At 34.1% G+C, this 25498-nt stretch overlaps 1 protein-coding gene across 1 annotated transcript; it reads right to left on the bottom strand.

Moving 5' to 3' along the window:
* Nucleotides 1–16925: 16925 nt before the first annotated feature.
* LOC149415137 (uncharacterized) lies at nucleotides 16926–23013 on the bottom strand. Its single transcript, XM_089643012.1, has 4 exons — nucleotides 22860–23013; nucleotides 18427–18570; nucleotides 17894–18331; nucleotides 16926–17752 (listed from the first exon to the last, which is right to left on the bottom strand). The coding sequence occupies exons 1-4, from the start codon at nucleotides 23011–23013 to the stop codon at nucleotides 17193–17195; spliced, it is 1296 nt and encodes a 431-aa protein (XP_089499138.1). The 3' UTR covers nucleotides 16926–17192.
* Nucleotides 23014–25498: the final 2485 nt, after the last annotated feature.

The raw sequence follows: 25498 nt of genomic DNA on the forward strand, positions 1-25498 counted from the left end.
GCTACTTAACAGTTCGAACAGTGAAATCAGTGATGATGGCGACTTGGAATTCGAAACATTAGATCCAGAATTTGTAATAATAATTTGGTGTTTTGTGTAAGTATATAAATTTTATTAATCGTCGAATAATTTTTGTATTTAGAATATTGCTTTTATTCCGTTTTTTTAAATGAAAATTGTTAATTCAAATTTGTTTTGTTGAAAAATAAAAGTCGTATTTTTTTATGTGTGTCATTCAATGGAATAATTGTGAGAAATAAATGTGAGGAAAGAAAATACTCAACTTGAATTAGAATGCCATTATATAATATTTTCTAATATTTGCATAAGCAATCATCGTTTAATATGGCTATAAATTGAATTTATTTTCTCTTTACACATCTTTCGATTAGAGGTACAGCCACAAGGAAGTTATCAAATAAGTGATTTTATTTCTGGTATTTTAAATAATACGCGATATTCTTGTAAATGCACACCATTGAAAATTTTAATAATTATAGAAATAAAAATGTTTGTTTCCGCTGACGTCCGCTTCCTGTCCCCCCTCCCGCGCTGCCCTCCTCATTCTCCTGACCTACACCCGGCACCCGCATCGGTCGCGTCGGGGCCGTATTCGATTCAGTCCAGGGGCATTTCTCTCAGCTTTGGCCTTGAAACTCATTTGAAACCGCTACGCCCACCTCAAAATTCTTATAGAAAACGAATAATATGGCTAAAAGCTCAGATCTCATTGATTAGAGCAGAAGGATTTGTTTGATCTCTCGCTCTCTACCATAATGACTCGTGTAACAGAAAGAGATGACGGAATTTTGCCGTTTGACAGTTTCAAATCATTCAAACAAAATGAGTGTGGTTTATTTATACACGAGGGTTGTCATTTGCTGCCGAAATACTATCATATCCGTCGAAAATATTACGTGTTAAAGTTGTTCGTGATAAAAATACAATATAAGCCAGTATAGTGTTAGCGAGTTACAAACATTATATTCAACCTACCTACGTAAGTTCAAGTTTAAAGTGAATTGACAGTTTTTAGGTTATTCGTTCGGTTATTTGAACAATGCTTTATACTTGGCATATGTCTTACTCCACAACGTATAAATGTTATTTATTATATCGATAAACTTAGTCATGTTATTGATTAGTGTTATCCTGTATTATCTTATTGTTTTGGTGAAATTAAAGATTTTTAAACATATGTAACAATGAGTTCATGAGGCTGAAAAATGTCGGAATTCTTCGTCGTACTGTCGGACAATCATGTTTTGGAAATTTTCTTCAGTGTTTTTGCAAATTTCTTGTCATTTTGGGTTTCTTCTTCTCAGATTAACAAGTTTCATCTTAAGGAAATGCACTGTAAAAGTTTATTTTCTTAGTCAGATGAACCTTGCCCTTGGAATACATTTCGACATTTTTCTGCTTCAAGGACATTTTTATTTTTATAATAGTTTTTTTGGGCTAGTGAATGAATAGAGTAGGCTGAGAGCAATTATGTTGTCTATGGTCGCATCTTTTTTTAAATGGCCTTGAGTTTCCTCTACCTTGTCTACTGCTATGCTCCGCACGGTAGGTACTGATTGTATATCTGTGGTTAAGTACTGTATAATTCCGTTACATACAAAAGCCCGAAGATATCGATCTAGAGAGTGGTATATTTATGATTCAGTCCAGGGGCATTTAACTAAGCTTTGGCCTTGAAACTCATTTGAAACCGCCACGCCCACCTCAAAATTCTTATAGAAAACGAATAATATGGCTAAAAGCTCGATCTCATTGGTGAGAAAAGAAGGATTGGTTTGATTTCTCGCTCTCTACCATAATGACTCGTGTAACAGAAAGAGATGACGGAATTTTGCCGTTTGACAGTTTCAAATCATTCAAACAAAATGAGTGTGGTTTATTTATACACGAGGGTTGTCATTTGCTGCCGAAATACTATCATATCCGTCGAAAATATTGCGTGTTAAAGTTGTTCGTGATAAAAATACAATATAAGCATAGTGTTAGCGAGTTACAAACATATATTCAACCTACCTACGTAAGTTCAAGTTTAAAGTGAATTGAGAGTTTTTAGGTTATTCGTTCGGTTTTTTGAACAATGCTTCATACTTGGCATATGTCTTCCTCCACAACGTATAAATGTTATTTATTATATCGATAAACTTATTCATGTTATTGATTAGTGTTATCCTGTATTATCTTATTGTTTTGGTGAAATTAAAGATTTTTAAACATATGTAACCATGAGTTCATGAGGCTGAAAAATGTCGGAATTCTTCGTCGTACTGTCGGACAATCATGTTTTGGAAATTTTCTTCAGTGTTTTTGCAAATTTCTTGTCATTTTGGGTTTCTTCTTAGATTAACAAGTTTCATCTTAAGGAAATGCACTGTAAAAGTTTATTTTCTTAGTCAGATGAACCTTGCCATTGGAAAACATTTCGACATTTTTCTGCTTCAAGGATATTTTTATTTTTATAATAGTTTTTTTGGGCTAGTGAATGAATAGAGTAGGCCGAGAGCAATTATGTTGTCTATGGTCGCATCTTTTTTTAAATGGCCTTGAGTTTCCTCTACCTTGTCTACTGCTATGCTCCGCACGGTAGGTACTGCTTGTATATCTGTGGTTAAGTACTGTATACTTCCGTTACATACAAAAAGCCCGAAGATATCGATCTAGAGAGTGGTATATTTATGATTCAGTCGTTGATTAGCTGTTGCGCGGGATGTCCGCGCTGCTGAATTTCGACGAACCGCAAAATTTACGGAATACTAATTTCTAAAACTTCCATCTTCATACAAGAAACACAAGGGATATGTTATGAGTTAATGAGGAATTACATAATATCATATAAAAGTAAGGATATGAACGAAAAATGCATAAAAAGCCTTTTAATTTCATCATTTCAGCCGGGTCAATCTGGACCCACCACCGCCGCATGTGTTTTATTTTGATCCTCCGGGTATTACGTGTTAAATTCCAACTTTATTTCTTTGGCTGCTATCTCGGAGACTTGGTTTACTCCATCCACCCACTTTAATGTGGGAGGGTATTCCTGTCTCCGCGACGACCGCCCGGAAGGTACGGGCGGCGGTGCTGCCCTTTTTATTAAAAAATCCATATCATTTTCCCCAATAAATAATATCAAACCCCCCAATGCTGACTTCCAAATGGTTGCAGCTAAAATAAAGGACACTTCCTTTATTTCAGTCTATCTTCCCCCAACAGCCCATTTCAATAAACAAATTTGGTTGCAAATTGTAAGTCAACTAAGCCCTCCTTTCTTTATATTAGGCGATTTTAATGCCCATTTCCTCGTCGTTCTGCTTTCTCCGACCGAGATGGTCGAAGTGTGATGGATTTCCTAGATCAATCCAACCTTTTCCTTTTGAATGACGGATCTCCTACTAGGATCTCACGCCCCAGCACAAACCTCAGTGCAGTGGATCTCTCGATATGCTCAACTAGTCTGGTTTCTCTCTCCTCGTGGGTGGTGTCCCCCGACCCTTGCTCCAGTGATCATTTCCCGATCACCATTACTTATCAAACTTCTTTCCAATCAGACAAGTCTCATATTTCGACAAAGATTAAAACGAAACACACCAAATGGGATGAATTTAACTTTCATATGGACAAGTTCCAACTAAATTTACCCGCCACCGATATATTTTTCGTCAAAGATGACTATAATAACTTCAAATCAATGCTCATAACTGCAATAAATAAATCAAATCCTCCCCTTAAAACTAAATCTCTCAAAAAGCTCCCTCCAACTCCCTGGTGGGATGAGGAATGTTCCAAAGTAGTAAGAATTCGGAAAGCTAAATCTCTTTCCTATCGTTACAATATGACTATGTAGAACTATCTTAAATACAAAAACGCTGAATCCAATTCCAAAAGGGTATTGAGGTCAAAAAAAAGATCTGGGTTGTACAACTTCTGCAGTTCAGTATCTCCGAACACTCCAATTTCGGAAGTTTGGTCTATGATCCGAAGATTTCGATCTTCCTTCAGTTCACCATCTCCTCGAGCGTCTCATTCTAAATGGATAGATGAATTCTTGGACAAAATTGCCTCCCCTTCTGTACCTAACTTACATGAAATAACGCCCATCTATAATACTCCTATGTCTAATCATTGGCTAGACTCTCCATTCACCTTAATTGAGCTAAAAAATTGTTTATCAACAGTCAAGGACTCATCTCCAGGCAGAGTTGGTACCTATACCTTACAGCATAATCAAAAATAGTAATGATAATGTTCTAAACCACTTCTTAAGCATCTTAAATAAAATCTTCCAGACTGGTAAAATGCCTGATGACTGGAGTTCTCAAATAATCATCCCTATTTTAAAAACAAACAAATCACCAAATTCTGGATCCAACTACAGGCCAATCGCTCTTTCATCCATCCTCAGTAAACTTTATGAAAAATTAATTAAAAACCGATTAGAATTTTTTGTCGAGAGTGAACAGCTTCTCTCTCCATCTCAATTTGGATTTAGAAAAAAAAATCCACTCATTTCATTGAACTTACAGATATTTCTCCTCAAAGTAGGTCTATTTGGAAGGGTTTACCACAAGGCGATGTATTGTCCCCCTTACTGTATAATATATACACATATGATATGCATGTCACTATTCCCCCACAAGTAAAAGTTATTGACTTCGCAGATGACATAGCTTTCTTCTTATCATCCAAAATCATCCCTCTCGCCGTCAAATATCTTAACGAATATATGGTTGGTATCATGGGTAATGATATTGCGGATGCCTTGGCAATACAAGGAGCGTCCAACCCTGTTGTTACCCTCGTAAACCACATTCCCCTATCTGACATTTTTTCCATCATCAAAGATAGATCCCGCAATGTTTGAACAGAGTATTGGCACATTGCTAGCCAATCCAAGGGAGCCTGCTATGCCTCAATTCAAAGGAGTATTACATCAAAACCGTGGTTTCAGCAATTCCCTCATTTTTCCAAAAAATAAATTTCTTCACTCATTCGAATGAGGATCGGACATTGTTCCGTTCCTTCCCACCTTTTTAAAATTCACGTCCTTGACTCCCCAGATTGTACATTCTGTGGTCTAGAAGTGGGAACTTTCGATCACATATTTTTTGGTTGTCCCTCTCTAAACAAATATCCTCTCTTCTATGAAGCCTTATCTAAAATTGCCTCCCCTCCATTCAACATCTCATCTCTTCTAAGTCCGAACTCGACTCCAATTTTCATTATAATTTTGAAATTTGCCTATTGAAATAAAATTAATATTTAAATTCAACATTCATTTCTCAATAATTTTAAATGATGGCCAAGAACACCCTTGCAGGGGAAAGCCAGAAATAAAGTTAAAAAAAAACCACAACATTTTTTTTCTATGAGAAAACAAAGACGTGACGGTTTCAAATAGGTTTCAAGGCTATTCGAAGGGTAACAAACAGTAGTAGAACATAAGATCACTTGTAACCAAAAACCATTAGACAATATTACATCGTACAAATAACACGTCAATCTGTCTGGTGATGTTTCTATGCCAGGAGAAGGAGTCACATGTAATGGTCGTAATCGAGGTATATTTATATGTACCAAATTCTTAGGCTTATCTACAACTGAAGACAGATGTCAAGAGCTGAAAAACCGTCGTATGAAATTCATGTGTCCTTAATGTGAGAGTGACCTACAAAAAATCTCTGTCTTACATAAATTACAACGAAAACCCCAAAAATGAATATCTTAAAAAACAACACCAATTGCGATTTACTGAAGATATTTGTTTATTCATGCCGTATTAACACTTTATTACTCGTACAAAATAAATTCAGAGTCCAGAAAAAAATATTGCATGACTGTCAAAAATGGCGTACAATTTGAAAATATAATTTTCATACATTTTATTTTTTATTTTTATTATTTTAATATAGATCATAGTTACATTAATACATACATTTTTTTGCAAAATATAATATTTAGGTACATAATTGGTCATGTATACCTTATCAGAAAAGAGGAGCTCTTGTGCCTGATAAGGGAGCCACGATTCTTACTCCAGTGATTCAATGTTATGTGTAAAATATAAATATAATATATCCATATATTTTTTTAATATAAGTTTTTTTTGAAAAAAAGTTTGATTTTATTGATTTGTTCTGATGGGTTTTCAATATCCATGGTGTATATAAAGTTTATATTTGTCGAATAATGCAGTCAATTCATTACCTTGTCGCTGTCCTAGTTCTTGTATGTTCAATAGACCCTTTTTGCAAAACTGAGTTATGAATGCCAATATGTTCATTAGCCTATTGCGCATTAATGAAGCTCAAAAAAACCATATTTTTTGGTTTTTAAGTGACATTTTAAGCATTTTTCGAGTGCCAATATCCACTCACGGAACAATGTTTCAGTTCTTATTTGTTCAATCTCCTGGATATTGAACATTCAAACACTCAAAGTTATGAATATAATATATTTTTTAAAGTTCATAGATATTTGTTCAATATCCCGCAGAAGGTTGAGGTCTGGAATGTTCAATCTCCACTGTCAACCAATCAGGAGCCGGCTAGATAAAATGTGCGGCCATGTTGATTTTTAGTTGTTTTCTAACAACGAAATTGTTCCACTAAAAATACGTTTAATTGCGAATATATACTGTTATTGAACTGAAAAATGACTTCACCGACTCCAGAATAAATAAACCTTAGAACAGTAGCTTAAATAGAAAGGTAAGTCTTAAAATTATGTCATTTATAGGCTTTTTCACCATATTTTACATGTACTTCTTGAATTTGCTAGGCAAATATACAGGTGCTTCATTTATTATTTATTTACAAACTTAGGACTTTTACCTAAAATGAGTATTAATAAATTATATTAGTGCATTAAAACTTATTTTTTTTCAAGAAATACAACAAAAGAGCCATGAAATGGAAATGTGCAAAAAGTCGACTGTCCTCGTAGTCTGATGTCGATGAAACGAAGTCCAAATATTTCAATTTTGAATTCATTCAATTAAAAGTTTCTGATTTTTTGTTTTTTTAGTCACATAAAAAACAATAAACATATTCTTATGTAGAAACTACAATAAAACCAACTAGGCAAACGACTATTAACAATAAATGTAATGTTAAATAGCGCACACCCATAACAAAAATCGCGGGATATTATAATTTTAGGATTTTAAGAGCTTAAAGTATTTAAAATAATAATATTTTACTCACGATAATCAACATAAATAATAAGCTCACGGCAAATAAGACCTTCCGTAAGAAAAAAAAATCTTTCTACAGTAAGTAAACTTTAAAAATTACATTTATCAAATGTAGGTAACGAAACAATAAAAAAAAACAAATTTTCAACTTTAAATTGAACTTCAATAATTTTACGCATCACTCGGGATTTTTTTAATGGAATACCGCACACAGTCTCAACTGCTCCCAACCATCTGGAGCCAGTGAGACTATGGAATCCCCAATTGGGGTATATTGTGAGGCTGATGGTAGTGTGGAGGGGAAGGAGATGGAGATGAGAAAGAGAGGAAGGAGGATGAAGGAGAAGAGATATGGTATGTGAGTATCTATTCAGATCTGATTATCAAACACGGCTAAAGCCATTTCAATTCTTATGGTGGTCTTTACACCATATCTTCCTATCTGGAACATGCCGCAAATAGACTACATGTTATTTTAAATGAATAATTTGTGAAATAACATAAATGAATCAAATAAAATTTACTTTCGCACGCCGGGATTTGAATCCGCGACCTCCGGATTTCTAGTCAAGAGTACCCCTAGACCACGGAGGCCGTAATACGTACGATGTAAGAATATTTCACATCACGCATGCACCGACAACCGATAGTAGTATATTAGCGGTAGGTACCTTTGTACTTGTGCATTGTTTTCAAACTTCCAAAATATTGGATGATTTATACAATAGAGCAGATTTTTGTGAAAAGTCAACTCAAGGACTCTGTATATTTTAAAGTAATACTTTAAGTCAACTACTAACTAAGATAAAAGTAAAGTATTTGAAATCTGAAAACCATCCTGTATATACAATTTACCACTAATTGGCTAATTGAACAAAAAATACCTCAAATTTATGGGAGCCGAATTGTTCAATCTCCAGACGATATGTTCAATATCCAAAATAATCATTCATAATTTTCAAGCCATGTTCAACGTCCACCTTTAAAGTCATAATATGGGCATATTATAGCTTCAATCTTCGAAAAATGATCTTTAATAATTTTCTGTTACACATATGTATTAAACAAAATGACCAAAATCGATAATTTTCTAGAATTTACCTGTAAAAACAAAAAAAACGTCTCCTGTAAAATTTGCTAAATGGTCTATTGAACATACAAGAACTAAGGCAGCGTTGTATGTTCTCATCTCACTAAAAATTCCCGTGTCGAGATATGCAGGTTTACAATTAAGTATAGTAACTCATATATTTTTAGAAATACATGTGAACGTAATATTGAAAATATAAAGCTACAAAATAATTACAAAATTATAAACTAGTTATCTAAACTTGGTTTTGGCTTAGTGTCTAGGTTTTTATTTCCTTGGGGCGGCGTTGAACAAACGAGAGTGGCAGAGGGGGCGGTTTCGTGCAGACATAAGTTGAAAGGTTTGGTTTCAATAGCATGACGTGAATAGTTATATTTTCTTTTACTTATTATTTAGTTTCAGAATATTTTATTTAGTTACAAAACTTGAAATTTGATAGCTAGTGTATATCTATTCTAAAACTACTATAGTAATATTCTATTCCTTACGTACTAATATTTGGACTTCAGAACATTGAGACATAAAACACGAAAAACTGCACGAGCATGTGACGTTTTTAAACAACCATTGAGAATGCGAACAGTTGTTACAGTTGTTTTGGTGGCCGAAAATTAATCAGGATTTAGAGCGTTCTCAACAAAAGGTAATCATGAAAAATGTGAATAAAGTCAAGTCAGTCAGAAAAAACAGTATAAAGGTAGAAACAAATTAGGTTTTGTCATGGGTCAGAAGTTTATGACAAGAGATTTTAGATCTCAAGGGTTATGGGTCCCTGGCAAAATTGTTGATAAAAAGGGAAAAAAAATATATTTCATTAAGATTTATAATTCTGATATGGTTTGGAAAACACACTTAGACCAAATAAAGAAATTGCATGTTTGTCTTTCCAGGAAAAAAAATGCCCGAGTTCAAACGCGTCTGATACAGGTACACTGTCAGCGGACGAGTTGAACCTTTCAGGGATGTTACGCAATAGGAGTGTCTCTGATTCTTGTTCTCCATCTTTCAGATCCAACCCATGGCAAGGACGTCTGCGTTCGAGGTGATCGGCTCTCCATAGATCCGGAAGGGGTGAAGGGAGAGGAGAGGAGAAGATAAGAAAAAAGAAAAGGAGATTCAAGAAAAAGTTATTGTGTGTTTTATTGTATAATTTTATCTTATAAGTTTGTACATGAAATATGTAGCTAGGGAGAGGAAGTTAAATTATGTAGGGGAGGATGTGAGAAAGGTTTCTATTAGACAAAAAAGACATCTGTACATGAAACAAAAAAACACAAATGACCTCACAATCATAAACAATTACAAACAATACAAAAAATTCTCAGTAAAGTAAAACAGGTAGCTAAACGGAATTACAATAGTAAACGAATTCAAAACGAATATGATTTAAGATTTTCACGGCCAAAAGTATTTTTGTTATTTGTTTTTGGGGTATTATGCCGTGTTGCGCTAACTCCTTCTTTAGCCAACGTTTCGGACAGCATTGCAGTGTCCATCATCAGGGCAGATGTGTTATTGTTATTACAAATTGTTATTGTTATTATGATATGTTGTTATTGTTATTATGATATGTTGTTATTATGTATATTGATATGTTATTGTTATTACAAATAACACATCTGCCCTGATGATGGACACTGCAATGCTGTCCGAAACGTTGGCTAAAGAAGGAGTTAGCGCAACACGGCATAATACCCCGAATTCAAAACGCGCAAAATAAAACCAAAACATCGTGGAACATAATAAAAGAGAACTCAAATAATTCTAATTCTAAAAGTAAACCAAAAATCTGTCTTAAAATAAATGATAACCTGGTATCAGAACCAAAAAACATTGCAAATGAATTTAACATTTTCTTTGCACCACCGCCACCACCACAAAATACATCTCTACATCCACAATCTGCCAAAACAGTCAAAAACAAACAGTCGCGATCATTCTTTATATCGCCTGTAAACAGGGAGGAAATTATTAAAATCATCGTAAAACTGAAAAATAAAAGCAGTGTCGGCACTGACAAAATACCTATAAAAATTATAAAAGCATGTGCAGAAGCGTTAAATTACCCCTTAGAAATATTAATTAACAAATCTTTTGAATCAGGAACCTTCCCAGAACAATTAAAACAATCTATTATTGTACCTTTGTATAAGGAGGGTCCTAAACAGGAAATCTCAAACTACAGACCGATATCCTTATTACCAAACTTTTCAAAAATATTTGAAAGAGCCATGTACAATCGCATTTATAACTTTCTCGAAAACTTTGAGATAATATGTCCGCAACAATTTGGATTCCGTAAAGGCCGTTCAACAACACAGGCAGTATTTAATTTTTTGAACAAAATTCTAGAAAATATTAATATTAGTAAAAAAACTGTAGGTATCTTTCTCGACCTCTCAAAAGCATTCGACAATGTTGATCATGAGCTTCTTCTAATTAAACTTGAACATGTGGGTATTAGAGGTTTAGCATTAAAATGGTTTGAATCGTACTTAAAAAATCGTCAGCAGAAAGTTCAAATTTCAAATATCAATGAAAAAATGGTCCAGTACATGGTAGAATCAAAATGGAGAACAATAAACAAGGGTGTGCCTCAAGGAAGCATTCTTGGGCCTCTCCTCTTCCATATCTATATAAACGAACTTCCAATAATTGCTGGCACAGAATGTTCAATGTTTGCTGATGACACCGCTTTGTTGTTTGAATGTAATGGAGACTGTAAGAAAGGTTTTAGGTGGTACGCCTGCTTTTTGAATGTGTAAGAGCGAGATGACAGATAGAGGTATAAAAGATGACGGATGCATCTGCTCGCCCTCTTTTCCCAACCGACAGCTCAGAAGATAGAAGTAGTCGATCCGTACTAAATTGTCAATAAACATTATAACCGAACACGCGTTCTAATTATTGGTAACCATCAAGTCTGTAAATAACAGTGGCGCAGCCTACGGAAATCGTAAAAACATCGATTAAAAGAATCGACGCGCGAGATTTCGCACGAAAAAAAAATACGCGATATTGTCGGAAACATCGGATTGCAACATATTGTTCGGGTCGGTAAAAAAGGCCGGACTGAAATTATTGTTTCTTCACTGGAAGGAGTGAAGAAGAAGAAGAAGCCATTGGAGCCAGCCAGCTTCTCGGAAGGGGGAAGCACGGAAGGGTCCAGGGCGTCAAGCGGCAGCATCTCCAAGGGTCAAAGGATCGGAGGGGTCCGGGCCACAAGAGTGGTCTGGGGCAGCCATCAGCAGCACCGAGGGTCAAGGATCGGTGTTACCAGGTCTTAGGAGCGGTCTGGGAAGAGCCATCCAGCCAACAAGGGTCAGGGAGCGGTTTCCTGAGAGGGTCCAAGGAGCAGCTTGGAGAGCGGAGAAATCTCATTGGGAAGTTTTTTTCTGTTTTTCTTTTCTTGTCTTGTGGGTACCATCTGGGCAGAGGAAGCATGGAGTCAGGATTGGGGTCCTTCGACGGTAACTGGGAGAACTTCAAGGTCCGTCTCGAGCAGTACCTCCTTGTGAATGATGAAAAGTACGCATCGGATGATAAAAAAAGAGCCATTTTCCTAAATGCTTTGCAAGATGATTGTTTTTCTCTACTGGTAAATTTGTGGATTCCAAAAAAAGGAACAGAGGTTGATTTAAAAGATTTGATATCTAAGCTCAATGAATATTGTTGTACGACAAAATGTTTTTTTGAAGAAAGATCACAGTTCTATTCAGCTAAACAAAGGAATGACGAGTCAGTGCGCGATTTTGCAGTTCGTTTAAAATCTCTTTCTAGCAATTGCAAATTCGGGAATAGTTTATCAGAGAAATTAAGGGATTTCTTCGTATTAGGTTGTAAACCCGGTAAGATTAGAGAAAAATTATTTCTCGATAGTGAGTCATATACTTTCGAAAAATGTGTGCAAGTAGCAGAGTGTATTGAACTTGTAGCTTCAACTCAATCTCAATCAGCTGATAACAGAGTTTTAGCTAATTTAAAAGTCGGCGGAGGTCGTGTCTCACCTAATACGCATGTGAAAAACAGAGATGGATATAGTTTCAAGCGAAGCAGTAGTAATAATCGTGCGCGATCGCTGGTTCATCAAGTTACAAAGCGTAATTGTACGGTTTGTGGTTATAATAATCACACGGCGGTATAATGTAGATTCAAAAATTATGTATGTAAATTTTGTGGTACTAAGGGTCATTTAGCAAAACAATGTAAACAGGTAACAACACGTAAAAACGTGAATATTTTGTTATCGGATGGAATGGTTGGTGACGTACTAAGTATTGAGCCATATTATATAGAAGTTTCACACATGGGATAAAGAATAAATTCATGGAGGATTCTGGAGCATCTTGTAGCGTAATTCCCGAAGAGTGTTATTTCAATAAATTCAGCAGTATTGAGTTAACGCACGAAAACGTGAGCTTACGGAGTTTTGACAATACGCTCATTGGTGTGGTAGGTACTTTCACACCGATACTAGAGTATAACGGTTTACGACACCGACTCAAAATTATTGTCGTCAGTAGTTCGTCTCTCTTCATTTTAGGACGTGATTTCATGAATCTCTTTAACGTGGGAATAACTGGGATCGTTAATTGTGTAAAACAAAATACATTAAAGGAGCGATTAGTAAAAAAATTTCCAGAAGTTTTTACGGATAAATTAGGAAAGTTTAACAAAAACGAAGTGAATTTAACGTTAAAATATTCTGCCTTTCCAATATTTCGTAATCACAGAGTAATGCCGTTTGCTTTGAAGGAAAAAGTTGAAAGCGAATTAAATAATTTACTTTCTAACGGTATTATAGAGCAAGTTCAATATAGTGATTTCGCGAGTCCCATTGTGCCGGTGATCAAGAAAAATGGTAGCATTAGATTATGTGGTGATTATAAATCTACAGTAAATAATCAGTTATTAATTGACAAGTATCCGTTACCTAGAATTGAGGAATTATTGACCAAAGTGAATGGAGGCAAGGTTTTTGCTAAAATTGATCTAAAATCCGCATATAACCAGTTTGTTTTGAAAAAGGAGTGTAAACGTTTCACAACAATCAATACCCACTTGGGATTATTTCAGTATAAACGGTTAGTGTTTGGGTTATCACCAGCGCCAGCAGTTTTTGCTAAAGCAATGGCAAATTGTTTATCAGGATTACGGAACATGACGTTCTACTTGGATGATATTATTGTTGTAGGAAAAGATGAAGTCGACTTAGAAAAAAACGTATGTCTCATTTTAGAGAGGTTAAAAAGTTGTAATTTAACGGTGAATAGTGAAAAGTGTGAATTCAATTTAAAAGTTATTGAGTTTTTAGGTTATAAAATAAGTGAGCAAGGGATCCAACCGTGTCACCGGAATAAAGAAGCCATTTTAAACGCATCAACGCCTAGTGATTTAAATAAATTGAGAAGTTTGTTAGGTATGGTTAGTTATTATCGTAATTTTATTCCAAACATGGCAGATATATTGTCACCATTATACGATTTACTTAAAAAAGATGTTAAGTTTCAATGGGGTACGGAACAAGAAAACAGTTTTGCGATAATAAAAAAAATATTAACTTCGGATAGGATTTTAACGCATTTCGACGAGAATATTCCTGTGAAACTTGTCACGGATGGAAGTATGAATGGAGTCGGAGCAACGTTAATCCACGTCTTTAAGAATGGCGTAGAAAGACCAATAGGGTTCGCAAGCTAGTTCTACAATTATTTGTAGAACCTACAGACAAGCCGTCATGTGTGAAGTCCAAAAATAATTGTTCAGACTTTCTGAGCAGGTGTCCAATTGAAAAGGTTAGCTGTGAAGATAATATAGAGTCTGGTTACATTAATTATTTTGAAAATAACGGGTTTAATTTGTCTTTAGACGTGATAAGAAGTGAGACCGAAAAGGACGAAATTTTAAGTCAAGTAAAACAATTTCTTATCGAGGGTTGGCCAGCATCAGTAAAAAAGGCACAAAATGGTAATTTTATTAGAGTTTTCTGGGAAAAAAAGGTTAGAATTGTCATTGATAAATGGGTGTATTTTATATCAACATAGAGTTGTTATTCCTGCGTCTTTAAGACAAGAAGTTTTAAAGATGTTACACAGATCTCATTTAGGGGTTTTTAAGACTAAAGGCATTGCAAAAAGCTTTGTCTGATGGCCAAAAATTAATCAAGATTTGGAGAAAATAACAGAAAATTGTAGAGAGTGTTTAGAAATTAAACCAGAATCACAAAAGAGTTCATTAGCAATATGGCCTTATGAACCTGAAGTATGGTTCAGGGTGCATATTGATCATGGTAGCTTACATAATAAAAACTTTTTAATTGTGGTAGACTCTTCTTTGAAGTGGATCGAGTGTCTGGAAGTAAACAGTCTGTCTTCAGAAGAAAATATTGAAGTACTTCATAGATTATTTTCACAATTTGGGTTTCCAGCAACTTTAGTTAGTGATAATGGTACGTGTTTTTGTTCTGAGGATTTTGAAAATTTTTGTAAGAAAAATGGGATAGAACATATCACTAGTCCAGTTAACCACCCGAGTAGCAATGGGCAAGCTGAGAATGCTGTTAAAACCTGTAAAAATTTTCTTAAAATAATTTGTAAAAATAATAGATTTCCTTCAGATTATAAAGAAAAGTTAGGTAACTTTTTAACAGACTATAGAAATACCGTTCATGCAACAACAGGGTGTGAACCATGTGTATTATTAATGGGAAGGAAAATTAGAACAGTATTTGACTCTCTGATTCCTAGGAAGGTTGATGAAAGAACGAATAGTTCAGGTTCTACTCGACAACACGAAGTAAAGCAAAAGGTTATTCAGAGTCAAGTCAATCAGAAAATACAATATAAGGGTAGAAATAAGTCAGATTTGAATGTAGGTCAGAAAGTGATGACTAGAGATTTCAGAGCTCAGGGTAATAGGTTATGGGTCCCTGGGATTATTGTTGAAAAAAAAGGTAGCAAAATATATTTCATAAAAATTAACAAGTCTAATATGGTGTGGAAAAGACATTTAGACCAGATTAAAAAATTACATGTTTCATGGCAGGAGGGAGATAAGCCGGAATTCGGTACGTCTGACACAATGGAACTGTCGACGGATGAAGTAAATCTCTCAGGTATGCTACGTAATAGAAGTGTCTCTAATACTGTTCCTCCATGTTTCAGGTCTAAACCGTGGCAGGGAAGACTTCGTCCAAGATGAGGGTACTTCGCAGTCCATGAGGAGAAGTGGACGGACGACGAGACAAAGAGAAGGGAAGCAGAAAGAAACGCGGTATATGATAGTTAATTTAAAAAAAATATGTTGTGTTAATTTTTAGAAAATGAAATATATAAAATAAAATTGTAATATGAAATATGTAGTAATAGGGTATAATATATGTAGCTAGGGGCATTCAATTTTAGTAGGAGAGGATGTAAGAAAGGTTTTAGGTGGTACGCCTGCTTTTTGAATGTGTAAGAGCGAGATGACAGATAGAGGTATAAAAGATGACGGATGCATCTGCTCGCCCTCTTTTCCCAACCGACAGCTCAGAAGATAGAAGTAGTCAATCCGTACTAAATTGTCAATAAACATTATAACCGAACACGCCTTCTAATTATTGGTAACCATCAAGTCTGTAAATAACAGAGACGTTGACGAATTTAACAAACAAGTTAACGAGACTTGCCAATTAATAGCAAACTGGCTGTTATCGCAACATCTATCACTCAACACAAACAAAACCAAAATCTTAAAATTTTGTCCAGTGCAAGCTACACCTATAAACATAAATGTAAACATTAATAATAATATTATCGAACCTTCCCAAACCTGTTTACTACTGGGAATAGAATTAGATATAAACATAAACTGGAAAAAACATGTCTCAAAAATTGTAGCGAAAATCAGTAGTTTTTCTTATGTTCTGGGTACCTTGAGAAAAATATTAATCACCGAATCAGTAATAGCCGCATACTATGGTTATGTATATTCAATAATAAAATACGGTATTATTTTTTGGGGAAACTCGGTAAACGCTAAAGATGTTTTCATCATACAAAAGAGATGCGTAAGAAAAATTACAAACTCTGATCGTTTAGATTCATGTAGACCTATGTTTAAAAATCTGAAAATTCTGACAGTCACAGACATATATATATAATGGAGTTATGCATGTTAGTGCGATCATCTACAGACAAGTTCCCACTAAAAAACTCAACACATAAATACGCTACAAGGCTCACAGAAAACTTACTAATACCAAAAGCAAACAAAACAATATTACAAAAAGGACCATACTACATGGCCATTAAAGTATATAACAACCTTCCACATAACATTAAACAAATACAAGATACACACAAATTCAAATCGTTACTAAACACTTTCCTTGTTAATAAATGTCACTACACGTTGAGTGAATACCTTACGTAAATGAAACGCCTATTTTTATTGGTATATATAATTGTATTTTTTCATTGCTATATTGTTATTTTATAATATTATAAATTCAAATAATATTATATAAACATTGTAATTAGATAAATGTGGTTAGCTGGAAGAAATGGGGTCTACCCATAAGCTATACCTTTTGTAATTTTTATTTTAAAATAAATAATTTTTGATTTGATTTGTTTAAGAGTCTGCTTTGACTTCAGATGAGAGAGATAGAATCACCTATATAACCCGCTGTAGTAGATAGTTTGGCTCTCTCTGTCGACAGCTCTAGTTAGAAACTAAACTCTGTAAAATACTCGTTGTTACAATATAACATTATAAGAATCAAACCATGTACTTAATACAAATATCTGTGAGTCTCGGCCAGAATATAAACAGTTTTAGACTAGTATGGGTGAGTAAGTGCACTGTTAAGCTTGACATGATTGAGCAAGAGTAGCTACAGTAGAAACATGATTAAGGTTTTAGTTCATTATGAGTGCGTAAGTGCCTTGCTAAATTTGTTTTTTGTGAAAAGGAGTAGTTACAATCGGAACATCGATAAGGTTTTAGACCAGTATGGGTGCGTAAGTGCACTGTTAAGTATGACTTGCTTGAGCAAGAGTAGCTACAGTAGGAACATGAATAAGGTTTTTCTCTGGTGTGGATGCGTAAGTGCCTTGTTAAATTTGATTTATCTGAACAAGAGTAGTAACAGTGGGAACATGAATGAGGTTTTTCTCCAGTATGGGTAAGAATGTGAGTTTTTAAATGTGCCCTTCGAGAACATGAATAGCTGCAGTAAGAACATAAATAAGGTTTTAGACCAGTATGAGTGTGTAAGTGATCTGTTGAGTTTGACTTGCTTGAGCAAGAGTAGCTACAGTAGGAACGTGAATAAGGTTTTAGTCCAGAATGGGTGGTAAGTAAGTGCTTTGCTAAATTTGTTTTTTGTGACGAGGAGAAGTTACAATGGGAACATGAAAAAGGTTTTTCTTTAGTGTGGCTGCGTAAGTGTTTTTTTAAATATGATTTGTCTATACAGGAGTAGTGACAGTGGGAACATGAATGAGGTTTTTCGCCAGTATGGGTAAGAATGTGAGTTTTTAAATTTCCCTTACTAGAACATGAATAAGTGCAGTAGGAACATGAATAAGGTTTAGGTCGAGTATGAATGCGTAAGTGCCTTGCTAAACTTGATTTGAATGAACAGGAGAAGTTACAATGGGAACATGTATAAGGTTTTAGACCGGTATGGGTGCATAAGTGCTCCGTTAAGTGTGACTTACTTGAGCAAGAGTAGCTACAGTAGGAACATGAATAAGGTTTTAGTCCAGTATGGGTGCGTAAGTGCCTTGCTAAATTTGGTTTTTGTGAACAGGAGAAGTTACAATGGGAACATGAATAAGGTTTTTCTTTTGTGTGGCTGCGTAAGTGCACTGTTAAGTGTGACTTGGTTGTGCAAGAATAGCTACAGTAGAAACATAAATAAGGTTTTTCTCCAGTATGGGTGCGTAAGTGCAATGTTAAGTTTGCCTTTCGTGAGCAAGAGTAGTTACAATGTGAACATGAATGCGATTTTCCTTCAGGTTGCATCTTTAGATCCGTTATCATCTCTGAAAAAATGTCAAAAGAAGCTCAATACTTAGATATCTATAATTATATCGGAAAATTATTATAACAAATTCGGACAAACAAAAATCGATCGTACCTGATGCTCTTTCAGAGTGTTCCAAGGATTCCTTTTTTATGTCCTGCAGATCTATGTCTATCACTGTATAAGAAATTTCCCCTCCATCGTCATCTCGGGGTCCTGGCTCTGCCTTGATGGGTGCAGTCTCCACATTAATGCTACCTGGAATAACACAACGACAATACATTGATAACACGTGTTAAGACATTTATTTCATTTCATTTAAACGCCCATAGGACTTTTACATACAATGCAATTATGTTTTTTTAAATACAATAACAATAAAGAGTTTACATAATATATAAAAATATACAGATTACATAAAATATAAGATTTAACAATGCATAGGTTAACAAAATATAGGTAACATGAAACAAAAGTTTACGAAACTTAGGTAACATGAAATTTAAGTAAATGAAATAAAAATATATGATCTGCCAATATCCTCCAAATCAATTGAATAAAAAAGGATGAAATTGTTGTTCACATTAGCCTATAAACTATGTAACTCTAATTAACAATCTCTATTACGCAAGATTAGGATAAGAATCGACAAAAAGTCTAATAGAAAAACATTTAGTTAAGTTATACAATATTAAACCAAGTATCACAATATTAAGTCAAGTACCACAATATTACCAAGCATTATAATATTAAACTAAGTATTACAATATTAAGTTAAGTATTATAATATTAAACAAAGTACTATAATATTAAGTTAAGTACTATAATATTAAACTAAGTATTATAATATTTATTTATTTAAACGTATTTTGTAGAGTAGTAGAAATAGTTCGCACATACTCCGTTTAACGTTTGCCAAGTTCATATTTGACATACAGATTTAATAATAATGTGTTTATAGGCTGATTGACATTCAGTACCGTTAGTGTTCACGCAATATTTATTCCCGGCACTGTGTAGTCGGTTCATTACTGAATTTATTTCTGCTTTGGTACCTGCAATGTTACAATGGTAAGGTACCTTCTGACGAACCGTTCTACTACTATGCTAAATTTACATTAAAAATTCGTCGTGGGTCGGTGCTATTAAATGATCATTACTTAGATTTAGTGTTGAATTTATTACATTTTTTAACAAAGTTGCTGCTGGTAAGCTACTTGCGATTGGTTAGCGAGAACCAATTTCCATAAAAATCAAAAAAACTAATAAAGAAAAGGTACATCATAACAGGGGAGATATGATATACCTTTAGGTAGGGGCAGCTATCCCCGCCCCCAAACGTACACAAATTTACGGTTTAAAAAAAAGAAAACTTTCGGTTTATAATTGACGACAAGATTACAAATCAGTTCTTTTTGATATTTTTGTTTAATAGGTACATAAAAAGGTATAATCTAAAGAATTCCTTCAGTACTGATTAATGATTACCCAGAGGAACCTTTTTGTATGGATAAAAAGATCTGAAAATAATTTTGACTATTAAAACTAACTATTGGAATAAAACAAATGAGCGGTCGGTGGCTGAGTTGACATAGTGCACCAGGCATAGTGTGTAAGATTCTTCAAAAAAGAATGTGAAGTCAGTAAACTTATTGAATTATACTTCTGCCGTGCAATATATCAAATTTTCAAAAATAATCAAGAAAAATAAGCACCATTTATAAATATTAGAAAACTCATAGAAATGTCAATACCTCAAACTCGAAAATGAAAATCATAATGCAGCACTTTAACTTGTAGTAATTCATTATTTTTTTATAACTTCCGATTTTATGTCCGGGTTAAATCTTCCCCATAGGAAAAACTAAACCCTTCCACTCACTTTTCCACAAATGATCAGCTAGTCAATCAACACTATGCAAGTGCATTATATAAGCAAAATAAATACAAAACAATACAAGAACAAAACGTCAACACACCAGAGATCAAATGGGAAAATAATTCACCGACTCCAGATATTTTCATATCAGAGGGTTCGGCTCGGTAGAACTCCTAACAGGGCCTATAAATCCTACTGATCCATCAACATAAATATTTAAAAAATCTTTCGTTATCCTACATGTATTCAAAATGACCGACTTTTGCATATTTATATATAAATTTTTTGATAGATCTAATACGCCTAGATTTTTAATAAGAGAGCTAGGTATAATGCCAGTAGCCGAAATAACAAATGGTAATATTTTTATAGTTTGAGAATGCCAAATTCTTTTTATTTCATTTCCTAGATCTGTGTATTTTCTAATAACAGATTTTTGAATATTACAGGAATTTGGAATAGCGACATCAATGATATAAGTTAGATTTTTAAGTTTGTCATGTAAAACTATATCCGGTCTATTATGACTAATCGTTCGGTCTGTTAGAATAGTTTTATCTTAATATATTTTATAAAATTCGTTTTCTAAAAATGAATTTGGTTCGTATTCATAATATGGTATTATATTACGGCAGTCAATCAAGTTATGTTTACTTAGCAAACTTTGGTGAATTATTTTTAAAACTTGACTGTGCCTAAATGTATACTCGGACGGTGCTAATATAGAACATCCCGATATAATATGTTCTATAGTTTCCGGAAAAGCCAAACATTTTCTACATAAATCATCAATTTGATTTGTATCTTTGATTATATACTTCCGATAATTTTTAGTATTAATGACTCTATCCTGAATGGCAAGCATAAATCCTTCTATTTCTGCGCTCAACTCTCTAATACTCAACCATTTGTTTGACTTGGTTTGGTTGAGATAATTGAAATGTTTTGCGAGTAAAATTTTATTTGACCAGGAATCTAATAATTCCTGGTTGGGATTTATAAAAATGTTGGCATTCTCATCGTATAAATTTAAAGGTGTAATATTTCTATCTGCTTTGCAAATTATTTTGTGCATTTCTGAGCTATGAGTTTTCCTTTGGAAAAAAGTTCTTAGCATTTCTACCTGATTATGTTTCAAAGAAGTTATTTTGACTATACTTCTACCTCTTAAATTTCTAGGTAAATTAATTCGTTCTATAGCTGAATTTGGATGATGGCAATTAAACTTTGTTAGCGTAGTTCTAATTAATATTTATAATTTATCTAAATCTGTATTGGACCATTTAATTATGCCAAATGAGTACGTTAATAGAGGTGTTGCCATAGTATTTATTGCTTTTACTAAATTTTTAGCAGATAGATTGCATTTAAAAATTTTCCTGATCCTAGTTTGAAATTTAATCCTAATATCATTTTTAATACTAGTATGGTCTAATCTATTTGATTGTGGGTATCCTAAATACTAATAAACCTCATCCCTTTTCATACTAGTAATTTGGAAATTTCTAAATATACTCTCGTCCCCATCTACAATTTTGCCTTTCTCTATATGGATCGTTCTACATTTATCTAAACCAGAGGTAATTTTGATATCATCTGAAAAGTTTTTAACTACCTCGATCATTTTCTCTAAATTTTGTTCAGAATTCGAAAATAATTTTATATCATCCATAAATAATAAATGCGAAATTGTACTACTCTCCCTTGTATTACCCTTAACTTTTATTCCAAACTCGCTTTTAAGTAACATTTTAGATAGAGGATTCAATGCTAAGCAAAACCAAAGAGGACTAAATGAGTCTCCTTGAAAAATTCCTCTTTTAATTGAAATGCCCGGTATGACTATTTTCTTACCTTTTAAATTGATACGTAAATTGGTATTCCAAAAGGACATAATATTTTCCAAAAAGCTAATAAAAATGGGGTTAATTTTATATATATTTAATACTTTGATGAGCCACGAGTGCAGGACACTATCGAAAGCCTTTTGGTAGTCTATATAGCAAGTATGTAAATTAAGTTTTCGAGTTTGAATCTGTTTTAGAATTACAGAATCAATAACTAATTTTTCTTTACATTCCATTTGTTTTCTGCGATAACCTTTTTGTTGTTCAGATAAAATATTTTTTTCATCTAAATGAGTATCTATTAAATCTGTCAAGTAAGGGGTTAAAATTATGTATATTGTCGGTAAACATGTAATGGCTGTACTGAGAGGGATTATTAATATTTTCGCTTTTGGGCAACATATAATTAATGCCCTTAGTTAGAAAATTTGGAAAATTTTGAGGTTGACTGAAATTAAATAAATAAAATAAAATTACAAGAATTTTTTCTTTATTTTTACAAACCCACTGAAAATATAATCTGAATACTTTGACTTAAAATAACGAACAAAATAACATATCCACCATACACAAAAGCCTAGCTTTAAAATGATGGTACATGTTAAATGATTACTTAATTTTCTGTAAAATTATGTAACATTTTTTTTTAATTTTGAACTGTTTGAGGTCATAACAAGCTAACAAATTTCTAAGTTCGTTAGATTCATGTTAAGCAAAATATCAAAAGTACCGATTGGCGATAAGAATGGAAGTAGAAAACAAGCAGCTGTCCTGACTGCGTCCATCTGAAACACTTTTGTGATATACGCAATGCAACTTACTAGTTGGCTGAACACTCTCGGCATTCTGCAAACATTCGTTCTTCACATCTTGAAGGTCTATTTGTATATCTGTATACGCCATTTCACATTCACCTTCTTCCTGCGACCATGGTTCAGTCTTGATGGAAACACTCTCTGTGTTGGGAAGATCCATGGCACTGCTGTGAGAGCGTCCTGTTTTGTGATTGTAATTGTTATCAGCTGAAAATAAACAAGACCTATAAAAAAACATCTCTTCACTAACATTTTATATAACGTTCAAATAAAAATAAAGTGTAAGTCGACCCAAAATTTTTAACGGTAAAATTATTTAACTGTTAATCACTTAACTAATGTTATTGCTTTTGTCTATTTTAACAAATATTTAAAAATGTCCACTTTCGATGTGTATTTACACCATGTAGCCCGTAAACCTAATGAACGTCTGCCCGTTATTTGTGGGTAAAGCCAAGTTTTTTCACACTAATTAAAATTATGAAAAAATTAACACAATGTTAAAAGTAAGTCTTGGGAAAAACACGCACTGAATAAAAATGTTCTTTCTAAGTAAGTCTTATTAAATGAAAACTGGATAAAGACACACTAGGTTAACAAGTTTTGATTAAAACAGTCAAGTTTTTAAAGTTAAACACTGCCCGATTTAATAAATTATCAGATCATTTGCGATTAAAATAAAAGTAATTGACCCAAAGCACGGCAATAAATAGACTGACAGAACGGCAGCCTTTGGGACCAAGGCGGTAGATTTAGCAAGAGCGCAAAATAATAATGCCAGTCCCACAAGACAAACCAATTTTCCTTTTTTGCCTGAAAAGAACAATTAAAAGTGGGAATATCGAAAAAAGTCTTACATCTCTTTTGCTAGTACCATCACGTAAAATCACCCCGCGAAGTTATTGAACTTTACCCCCAGACAACCTGTATATTAACCACAAACCTTTAACTAGGTCTATTGGAACCTTAAATTAAGAGATGAAAGAATTAATTAACAGATCATTTCCGACTTGACTGTAAAGATGGTTTATAAAGCAAATAAAAATTAAATATCACTAACCGTTTAGATTTTACTGTGTGACAGCGGATGTAAGTCAATAATAAACAAACTTATGTACTATCGTCCGTAACGACACGTGTTTACCTGCTAGTGTTGAGTAGCTCAATATGTTATAATACGAATGCTGTAAAAACTGATCAATCAAAGGTTAAGCGATATATTCCTACAATAAACAAGTACTAATTAAGGAGTTGAGGATATTTCGTCAATGTAACTAGAACCTACTTACGTCAAGGCAAAGTGCGGCGGTCACTTCCAAAGCGTCGAAGAAACGTCAATAGAAAATTTTAAACTCGCTAATAGTAAAAACTTTACTTTAAATGTGTTGGTTATTGAAATAATCTCAAGTGCTATAAATTTTACACCGTTATTGTCTTGTTCACACGAAATTACTTTAGTAAGACGGGGCAATAATTACCGGCGACAATAAACGACAGGAGACGGAGACGCCAAATATTGACTGACATTAATTTGACATACGCACAAGAGATGATCGATATTCCTGTCGAAGTTACAATAATCCGGTTCCTTTGCGTGTACTCATAAATCAACTATCTATAGATTGATAACTCGACCCTCTTTCCATACATTGGTATGGTCAACTTTTAACCTTAGATCTGGCCAATTTTAAGACACCACACATCGATGAAGTCACAACACACCATCGACAAAGGATAGACGAAATTTAAAAAAAGGCGCAACCATTGACAATATAATTTTGCTTCGGAACCTACTGAAAACCCAATTCATTAGCCTAAAGGCGGCCATACACACTACGGTCCACCGGAGAGGTCTACCTGTGCAGGTATGCCTGTGCAGGCAGACCGGAGCGTGTGTGGGAATAGACCTGTACAGTTTTTTTAACCTGCGCAGGCGACCGGAGCAAAATCGAAAATCAATTCTTTCTGGCTGTTGCCAGAAAGAACGGTGTACCTGCGTGTGTGTGCATGTACTCCGGTCGTCTGCACAGGTCGCGTCAAATCTTAAAGTAACTGATAATATATTATTTCTCATAACTGTATCTTTTTTTATCATTGGTGTAACCATTGCAAGTAATTTTAGGTATGTGTTCTCGTGCATTCTGAAATAGTTTTTAAAATCTTCAGGTTCAAATTTTAATTTATTCAATACGTTTTCCTTTTCAATAACCAATGCTTACACCACTTTGTTAGCTTCTTTCTCACTGTTTTATCTTTTTTCATCAAAATTAACGCAAGGCCTATCAACGTCAACCCGTCATTGTCTGCAATCGATGCCATCGCAAAGAGAATGAACTGAAGACCGCTCCGGTACACCGGAACGTCCCCATACACGCTACCGACGTACGGTTGACCTGCGCAGGCAGACCTTCAAAGGCGACCTCTCCGGTAGACCGTAGCGTGAATGGCTGACTTAAATCATAAGTAAAATGTTACCCAAGACCACAAGGTCCCATCAGACATAGCGTTGTCCTAAGGAAGAAAATGAGCTTTAAAGTGTCTTTCTTTACAGCTCATTTTTTCAGGACAGCGTTTTATCAGAAGCTGAAAAACAAACTCGTTATTAAAAATACAAAAATTTTATTTTTTAAATATAAACACGAAAT

This window comes from Hesperophylax consimilis, chromosome 19 (genome assembly GCF_061612785.1).
Source record: "Hesperophylax consimilis isolate HC1 chromosome 19, BYU_Hcon_1.0, whole genome shotgun sequence".
NCBI lineage: Eukaryota > Metazoa > Arthropoda > Insecta > Trichoptera > Limnephilidae > Hesperophylax > Hesperophylax consimilis.

Bases quoted from the DNA above. Each gene is read 5' to 3' on its own strand.
- LOC149415137 (XM_089643012.1), bottom strand. From the start codon at position 23,013: ATGGATCTTCCCAACACAGAGAGTGTTTCCATCAAGACTGAACCATGG. The intron at 18,571-22,859 runs GTAAGTTGCATT...GTGTTATTCCAG, and splicing joins CGAGAGTGTTCAGCCAACTA to GTAGCATTAATGTGGAGACT. The intron at 17,753-17,893 runs GCATTCATACTC...ACTCCTGTATAG, and splicing joins AAGTTTAGCAAGGCACTTAC to ACAAATCATATTTAAAAAAA.